The 9,853-nt window shown below is 35.6% G+C and overlaps 1 protein-coding gene across 1 annotated transcript; it reads right to left on the bottom strand.

Moving 5' to 3' along the window:
* Nucleotides 1-2,374: 2,374 nt before the first annotated feature.
* Nucleotides 2,375-8,972, bottom strand: LOC147542317 (E3 ubiquitin-protein ligase UPL5-like). Its single transcript, XM_086638492.1, has 3 exons — nucleotides 7,028-8,972; nucleotides 3,396-3,985; nucleotides 2,375-2,856 (listed from the first exon to the last, which is right to left on the bottom strand). The coding sequence occupies exons 1-3, from the start codon at nucleotides 8,613-8,615 to the stop codon at nucleotides 2,596-2,598; spliced, it is 2,439 nt and encodes an 812-aa protein (XP_086494618.1). The 5' UTR covers nucleotides 8,616-8,972; the 3' UTR covers nucleotides 2,375-2,595.
* Between the last annotated feature and the right edge of the window lie 881 nt (nucleotides 8,973-9,853).

Below are 9,853 nucleotides of genomic sequence, written 5' to 3'. Positions count from 1 at the left end.
AATAGTATCCACATTTTGCTTACCTCTGGGCCAAGGGGGTTCAAGCTTCCAAGGAGACTCATGTCGACCTCCCAAATGAAGTTGGATTCAGGTGGCAAAACTCCATCGGATCTGTTGTGACGAAACCAAGTAAACCAAGAAAAGTAATCGAATAGTAAACAATGACACATAACACAACACAAATTTACATGGTTCGGTTAGTGACACCACCTCCACGACGAACAACGCGTGATGATTTCTACTATGATCAGAAAACAAGTTACAAAAGGGATTTGTGACAACTTCGACAACAGGATATCCCTAGGGTTTTAGTTTATGTAGCCACTTACCCACCGTCTCACCGACTCGTGAGAATTCGGACTTTGTTGAGAGAGATGCAAACGACATACTTGTCCATCAAAAATCATATACTGAGGAAGTCCTCAAGTGTTGTAACATGGACAAGGCTTATCCTCTCAGTACTCCAATGGTTGTTAGATCACTCGATGCTATGAGAGATTCATTTCGTCCAAAAGAAGAGGATGAAGCGCTCCTTGGTTCTGAAGTACAATATTTGAGTGTTGTTGGTGCTTTATCATATTTAACTCAATGTAGTAGACTTGATATTGCTTTTGCAGTAAATTTATTAGCCAGATTTTGTTCAACACTGACCAAGGGATACTAATCAGGTGTAAAATACATTCTTCGTTATCTAAGGGGAACGACTGATATGGATTATCCGATCCGAATAATTCATCTGGAAATTCACAAGTCGAAGGATATATAGATGCAGGATATCTCTCAGATCCGCATAAAGGCATCTCACAGACTGGATATATTTTTACAAGTGATGGTACTACCTTCTCTTGGCGATCAAGTAAACAAAGTATGTCAACAACTTCATGAAACCACTCATAAATTATTGCTCTCTACAAAGTCACCAGAGAATGTGCATGGTTAAGATCAGTTGTAAGCCATATAAGAAGTTCATGTGATCTCCCTCCAATCACAAACTCATCTACAGTCATCTGTGAAGATAATTTGGCATGCATTGTTCGAATTAAAGAAGGATATGTTAAAGGCAACATAACTAAGCATATCTCACCAAAATTATATATTCTACTCTCGTCATGTGAGAACTATGCTGACCTATTCGCCAAATCTTTGCCTACTACAATTTTTAGAAAGTTAGTATATGGGATCGGGGTGCGACAAATGCAGTCTTATTGCCGATTGCAAAAACTTAAATCAAATATAATCAGGAGTAGATCTTCAGGAGGAGAAGAATTTTATAAAAAGACCCAATGTTACTGGACGGACTTCTACGCATTGTACTCTTTATTCCTTCGTTCAACTTTTCTCCTCAGGGTTCTACTGACAAGGTTTTAACGAGACACTTTGTGTGTGTCCAACAATGTTCTAAGTCTTCAGTGATGGTACTATTTTTCCCTTTCAATTTTTCTGGTAAGGTTTTTAATGAGACAACTATCTTACAACGGTGGACATCCAAGGGGAGTGTTGCCCCAATAACCAGATTAAAGAAGAACTTGTTTATTTGTGTTCTTTATAAATGAATTGTTCCATTAAAGTATGTTTGACAAATTAGTTACTAATAATTGAATTTTCTTATGAAAGTATTCGATTTTAATTTTACTGTGATTTTAGGGATGATTGGAGTGGTGGTACAGTGGTTGTGGTAGTTGCAGTGGTGTTGGTGTAGGTGGTTGTGAGGTTGTGGTCAAGGTGATGGTGGTTATGGTAGTTTTGTATTAGTGGTGGAGATATAGTAGTAGTTGGGGTGGTGATATAGGTAGCAATGGTGTTGGAAATATGATGGTGGTTTAAGGATGGTTGACATGCTGTGGTTGAAGTGTGATGATGGTGGCGGTGGTTGAGGTGGGGTGGCATGGTGGTGGCCGTAGAGGTAAGGAGTTGCTGGTTGTGGTGGAAGTATGGTGGTGAAAATTTCATATCTTGTTTTGCTTCCCCATGTCAAGGAAACAATAATTGTTGGAAACAGTAAGGAGCAAAGACTTTTTTTTTTTTTAATTCCTTTATCGAAGTTCATTGAAAACGTAGAAATTATTTTACAATAGGCCACATGGTTAAAAGTAAGGAGGTCATGAGAAAGAGCCCTAACAACACAATGGGTCTAATCTTGAAGAACATAGAAAGAAGAAACCACATTAGATTCACAAGCATTCGATCTAAAACGACAAACTGAACGATGAAACGAACAATCCAAATCCACTAAAACATAACCTTAATTGTAGTGTAGATGAATGTATCTATAAGGCGAACCCGACTAATCAGCTTTTTAGTTTTCTTCTCCACAGAGATTCAACATCAGACCTTAAAAACAAGAAGAAGGCAAAGCAAAGTAACTAAAGACATAAACACATGAAAAAGTACATACCTTAACAGCATCGAAGTTATATTAAACTCCTACTTAGACCCATTAGTCTCATTCTACCGTTTTCGATATTTTTAAGATGAAGATGGAGAAGTAAAGCGTCATTATAGCACCATTGAAAAATTAAAAGTTAAGATCCTAAGGATTTATTTATTCTGGTTAATGACCTTCATAAGCAACAAAAAGGGTTGGTAACTATTCTTTCAGGAAGTACCAAAGCTGCAGCTAATGTGTTCTTGAGTGATGATTTGAAGACGATCCCGCATGGTTTCTTCTGAAGGATAGCACGGAAGAGATAAACTGTAGAAGCAAGTATTCGATGATGGTAGGCGATCTTGGGAGTCTATCTTGGATATGGACAAGGGAGATCCCAGTCCACAAAAACCCTCTATTGGTAGGTATTTCACTGCAGTCCAAAAGAAGAGAAGTAATCTTTGCTGCTCCGTCGACATATCTTCCACAATCTGTAACAGTAAAATATAACTCAGGAAATCGAAATTATATTCGAAGAACATTAAACACAAGCTAATATAGAAGCTTAGAATTGTTGTCTAGGTCTATACTTCAAAAAATAATAAATGATGGTCTCACAACACTAAAGCCAACAGCTAATGTGATGCCAAAATTAAAGAGCATTTGCAAAATATTGCCAGAATGGGCACATAAGCTGTAGAATCACTAGAATTTGCGTACTTATAGTCTTATATCTTCTTATCTGGCACATGCATGAGAACGTAGAAGCTTGCCATTTTTACAAAGTAAAATAGCTTCATTAACGTACACAAATTTGTCACAAAGATCTGAATGACAACGTCGATCACTTTGTAAAATCGAATAGCTAAGTTGGAGCTACAATTGACTGACTAGAGAAACCATGGGAGCTATATATAGTACCTGACCATCCCTTCCTTTCGCCCATGAGCTATCGGAGGGAATCCATTTTTCCTTATTAGACAGTACTAAAACTTTATGAACTCATAAAACTGAGGTTAAAAGATCATACCTTCCAAAACCAGCTGATTTCATGATCTGTTTCAGCGTAGCCATTGTACCCAGTGTGTCCCTTCCATTCCTCTACGCAAATAGCTCTATCGCTTCCATACAGCATGAGATCAAGGTCTTCAAGTTCTAAACCTTGGAAAAAGTCCTTATAGAGTGTTTGGTCTTCAAGCATATCTGAGAAACCACGGGCAAAACTGCCAACCTGCTCAGTGATGGAAGTCACAAAGCGTTGCTGAATAAGAAGACGCACATACTCTTCCCTATTTCTGCTGTTTACAGCAATGTCCATTCCTCCTGGGCAGAGATCCACAATTTTCCTGAATCCTTGTTCTTCGAATTCTGTGACAAAGGTCAGAGAAAGAGCATCTGAATCCAAAAGGTGTGCATCCATTTCCAAGATTTTCTTGCAGCTCGTATAAAAGCATGGATCCGCGTCCTTAATATCTTCCAAAGAAACGGCTTTTCCAGCTAATTGCAAGAAAAACCCACGCTCAAATGCAATTCCTACTTGAATTTTGTGCATCAGTGCTAATCCAATGACCCGGCCGCAAAAGGCAAAATAATCAAGTTGGATTTGATCAACATTAGATGCTGCAATAAAAAAGAACATGAACTATAAATAAACGGTCCTTATTCTCCCGAAAGAGCATCAAAGTATATAAAGAATATTAATTCACGGCATAAATCATGGATTGATATGAAACAAGCAAGACAATAGTTATTATACTCAGAACTAAACCATTCCAAATAAAAAAAAGTTGTAAAAAAGATGTCCAAATAATCGTCAGCTTGCCCTTGCCCCGGGGCAGTACATTGTTTTTTGGTATTCATTAGTTCTCGTTTTCAAAAGAAATATAAAATGTAGAAAATTGTAATGCTTAGACTCCAAGAACTCCTAATAGTGACATTGGTCATCATTTTCCAACAAATGATTTATTCATTAGTTCTGACTTTGGCTATATATATATATTGTAATGCTTAGACTCTAAGAACTCCTAATAGTGACTTCGCCGCAACTAATTAATAGATGCTTACGGTTCTGACTTTGGCAACAACATAGACAAATAAAGAGAACATAAGCATGGCAGCAACTAATTTTGTGTTTCTCGTTTGGTTATTTTTGTTGTGTTCTCTTCTCATGTCTCCTTTGTTGGAAAGTAACTTAATTGTTTTTCATGTTTCTTTGTCATTAATCTACTTTTCTGGAAAATAAGTCCATGTTTGTGGTGTATGGTGACTATTTAGGTTTAGACATATCGTGGGAGCTATTTCCTAACTAAATAACATATATACATCAGTTTTACAAGGAGAACTTATCGCTTCAGTTCGTGTTAAGGTATGGGTACAAGGTGCGCCACCATCAGCGGTGAGTAAGGGCTTACCTCTTTGCTAGCTCTTTTGGGTACTAGGATGTTTTGACCTCTTTTCCTAGACATTATATTGTCTATAGCGTATGCAAATTAGACACTTACACTCTAACAACTGTATTTCCATAAGAACCTGGAATCTTAAACATTTTAACTAGACAGTCTTGAGTTACATACTCAACTAAATAATCTTACATATTGCTACAAAACATTTGAGCATACTAAGGTAAAATATATTGGTATTGCCAAATCTAGTATACTTGATTGTGGAAGTACCAAAAAAATGAGACACTAGCTGCAGTATGAAAAGGGGAGTCAACTTTTTGCAACTCTCATATAGATTCAGGTTTAGAAACATAAAATATCTTGACAATTTAATAACTTCTTGATCAATCAACTAGTTAGAGACCTCGTTAAACGAAAAAATTTAGCTGGTCCTATCTGTACTAAATTATAGAGGTGAAACTATAGTTAGAGACATATGCCTCATCTTATCTTACAAGGAAGAGCATGTGTTACTATTTTTGCTGAAGATGCGTATGCCTCATTAGTCATTACAACATTTCGCCTTGAGGTGCACCTCGACTGAATTTCATTTACTGTTACAGTATGATATCTTAGAACATTGTTGTATTCAACATGGATACTCCTATTTTTTATTATTATTATTATTATTATTATTATTATTATTATTATTATTATTATTATTATTGTTATTATTATTACTTCAAATACTCGGACAATCAGATCTCTTGTTCGATGCACAAATACTTTTAACGATACTTGCAGTCATTTAAATCAGTACAACGTCAGATTTCGTACATAAATATGGATACCAATACACGTAGTCATTTATGTTTGTATCCACAGATTGCCATTTTTTTCATAGTGGTATTAGATACCAATACACGTAGTTATGTCCATGTTATGTGAACGCATATGCGGAAGCTTAATATGGAAGTTCATACGTGATCAGGTTTCCAACTGAAACCAAACAACCGCTTACTATTCTTCAAAAAAAAAAACAACCGCTTACTAAGAAAAACATTTATTAAGATACTCAAAAGTTATCTTCATAAATTCCCAGATTCTCCATTCCAATTTTTTTTGCATAAAATCTCCATTCTAATTTGGTAAAGACTAAGCTCTACCATTCAACTAAAACCTATTTATTGGGGAAAGACATCCTTCTCCACGAAGAGTACTACAAACTATTTTAACTCGATCTAAGAGTACTACAACAATTGGACATTATCTAAAATAACAACTTATTGTTATTCTCTGTAAATTTTGGATAACGTCAATCACCATCTAACTTAGGTTTTATCACTACCAATAGATTTTTTATAATGTGCACTTAACATCATAAATCTAGCAGATCGGTATCTTCAAGTGAATGAACCAACCTTGAACCTTAGCATGACACTGACTTCCTTTAACTTCTCAACTTTTACGACCAATAACGCATATGCCAAAAAAAAAATCGAGCTGGTTGCAAGAAAGCATGCATAGAAACACAATTTTTACTTTAGTGCATTAATGGTAACGCAATCACCCGCCAGCGAAAGCCAAAATCATCACGGTGGCCACCTGACCACATTATGCTGCAGGAATTTAAAATTTGAGAACTAACAATTCTCATTCCCCTAAAAGAGTTTCGTAGCATAATATAGAATATCAAGTTTTTTTTGTAAAGTTTGCTCTGTAAAAATAGTGGTGAGGAGTTAAGAAAGCTAGAAGAAGACTGCTACATATTGCATTTCAAGTGTTACTTATAAACCAAAATAATATACAGAAATCAATGATTGATGAAATAAGCAAGAATGAAAACACATTAGTTAAAACTTCTTATAATATGATATCATCACAATAACAATGTGAAGTCGAAACATGGATATGCAGATAAGATGTAGGAGTAGGAACACAGGTAATTTGATAATTCCCTGATGACACTCTCAAAATAACAGCTCAATGACTAGCTGAAGAAGTCATAAAGCATAAGCATCCGAATCTCTCTTACCCACCTTCAGTAGTCTGCTGAAGTTGTTATGAGATGTAATGAAACTAATGAACCCTGACACTCTAAGTTGGAGGTTGACAACAAAAACAGAAAATGACTACTTTTCTTTTTTTGTTTATGCATAAATGCGCAGTATTAAGTGACTCGACGACCAAGTTAAAGGAAACTCAAATGATAGAACTAATTGCAAGTAAAAGTATGAATAAGACGGTAATATACATAAAAGAATGGAAGCAAGCAAATTACCTGCAACTGGAAAAAACCTTCTTTTATCCTCTGGACATGCCTGAAACAGGCAATTTTGAGGATTAAAAATCGCTTTGCAGACCAAAGAAAACCACTCTCTCAAGACACCGGGGCCTGTGGCTTCCTCATTTTTGAATGCCATGAAAATCCCAACATGCAATGAACTGGGATAAGCACGAGTTATATACTCGAATGATTCTGGTAATAAATCTGACCTGTCAATCAGCATTTCATACATCTCTTCATCTTCATCGTCCAATTGAGGAAACAGGGACATCAACAAATGTCTCCTTGTTTCAAAATCAGTGGTATCCTTGAGCTCAAGAATCCAAAAGTGGTCGCGACTGTACCCTGAAGACATAATAAGAGTTTTTAAAGGTGCCCATCTAGACTTCATTACTAGTAGAATTCTTTCCTTCGCACCTTCATAAAGTCCAGAAATGCTATACAAGTCCTTCAAAATATCAAGATACTTCAACCAAGTATCTCGATTAGTATCAACTACACCTGGATCTCTATCAGTCAAAGTATTTACATGCTTAAAGCACTCATTAATCTTGTCCAGCAACTCCACGAAAACAACATGAAGTGAACCAATCTCAACCAAAGGTATATCCGCTAAACATATCGGAAGTTGTCGACCCACTTGATCCTCAATTGCCAAGCGCAGTTGAAGTAAGAATACGGATAAATCATGGACATCATCGAGACACAAAGTTCCATCCATGTGCTGGGATGAATTGATAGACGATTCTAACCCGAAACACACTTTATGTCCCAGTTCAGAAACAAATGGAAAAAACTCGCGAATTATAACAGATGGCTTAGCATAGTTTAAATATCTAGACCGATGTGCAACTCCAATGGTTTCCAACAATGAGGCAAGTTGGTTTCGAAAAGAGGAGTACAACTTAGTATCATGAGTGTTTCTAATTAGCAATTTACAAAACTCTAATACTAGTATAATATAATAATTCCGTTTTTCGCAAGTATGCCCTAAAAGGTGCTTAATTGCCAATAAACCACATTGTTTCGAAGAAGAAAATGAAGAAAGCAACATCTTGACAAGTGCTTTCGGCGCCCCACCGGATATAAATATCTTATGAAAAGCAAGACTCCTATCACTATCTTCGTCCGGGATCATTTCTACGAATCTCACAATACAAGAAAACACAGTTTGACACATATGAGGTAATTCACCTTCACAAGCCTTGTTAATAGCAGTTACTAATTCTTCCACAATTTCCCAAACTTGGGGATGCTCTTTACGAATCCGTCCAACTAATTGAACTCCCACATCATTCTCAATTAAACAATCAGATAAAGTTTGACGAAACCCTAGTTCTTTACCTTTATAAAGCAAACGTTGGATATCAACAGGAATTCCAGTCATTCTACTAATCTGTTGATGAACTGATTCAACTAAATCATCATTTTTAGCATGAATCACAATTGAATTACCTGATGAAATCCGGACGAAGAATTGTAGTGAAGTTGAAGATCGAGCATCAGAGTTATTATCATCGGAATCATCTAATTTTCTCTTTGAAGATAAACGATCATGGGTTGGATCAACTCGATTATCCATTGGGTGGCCGTTCCTCTTTTCAGACGGCCGATACAAACGATGAAACAAACGAAAATAAGAAACCCTAGAATCAGTATTTGAAGGCTGAACATTTGACAAACAAGGAAGAAAATTAAATTTGGGTTTTGGGGGGATTGTGTTGGACTGGGACGCCCTAACTAAGTGACTGTTAAAATTTCAAATTTTTCCATATTTATACTATCATTAGATAAGGACAAAGATGTAAAGGGCTTATTCCTATTTAGATCCCTTATACAACCTAACATACCATTTTAGCACCTATATGTTGACTAACTATAATTTTGATCCCTGGGCTATAGTTATCGTTTTTTCATCTTGTCTTTCACCACAACTATCATCATCGTCACCTTTGGCACATCAGTCCTCATTAAAATCATAAATAAGTTAAAAAATCGACCATCTCCATGAGAAAAAATAGAAAGTAAGCTATGTGACCAAATTATCTTTTTGTTGACTTTTTTTATTTATAAACAACTATTTTGCCGAAGGAGAAATTTGTCCCTATAAATTTTTGTTTTGGTGAAAACTTATCATTAAGTTTTTTTTTTCTTTTCTTCCACTCCTTTAGTGTTTTCGTAATTGACAATTAGTTGCAAGAGATTTGCAACTGGTTTGTAAAAGGTTGCAACTAATTGCAAGAGGATTACAAAAGCGTTCCAAAATATTGCAAACGGGTTGCGAAAAATATTATATTTTTAACCAAACAAAATATAACTTGTCTTGTTAATTAAAAAATTTTAAATTGAGCTATTTGGGTCAATATCATTTCTGATATTTTTTTATTTTATTAATGAAAAAGTAATACTACTACAACTAGAAATACTTCTGTGTGCAGTTGACAAATGAAGAATTAAAATCACTGGTAATTCTGATGAACCATGGTATCATTGACGAAGAATTGGATAAGAATGGACGAGTACGAAGATGTTGATAAGGGAAATTTGGTCAAAACGCACTCCAATGTTTTGGTTCAAAAGAATCACTCAAGTTTCTTTAGTCTTCAACTCTTTAGGTATTTGCGTAATTTGCGACAATTTGCAGGAGATTTCCAACAACTTTCAATATGTTTCCAGCAGCTTGCAAGAGCTTTGCAACAACTTGCAACATCTTTAGAAGAGTTTGGCAAAAACTTGCAAGAAGGTTGCAAAACTTTTTGAGTTTCTAACCAAACAAAATACAAATATTTGAATTTTTAACCAAACAAAATATAAATTTTA

The sequence above is a fragment of the Eschscholzia californica genome, unplaced genomic scaffold (assembly GCF_041429995.1).
Source record: "Eschscholzia californica isolate CP2 unplaced genomic scaffold, dmEscCali1.0.p SCAF_4, whole genome shotgun sequence".
NCBI lineage: Eukaryota > Viridiplantae > Streptophyta > Magnoliopsida > Ranunculales > Papaveraceae > Eschscholzia > Eschscholzia californica.
Note: the sequence above shows the minus strand (reverse complement) of the source record. Positions and strands in the feature narration are given on the sequence as shown.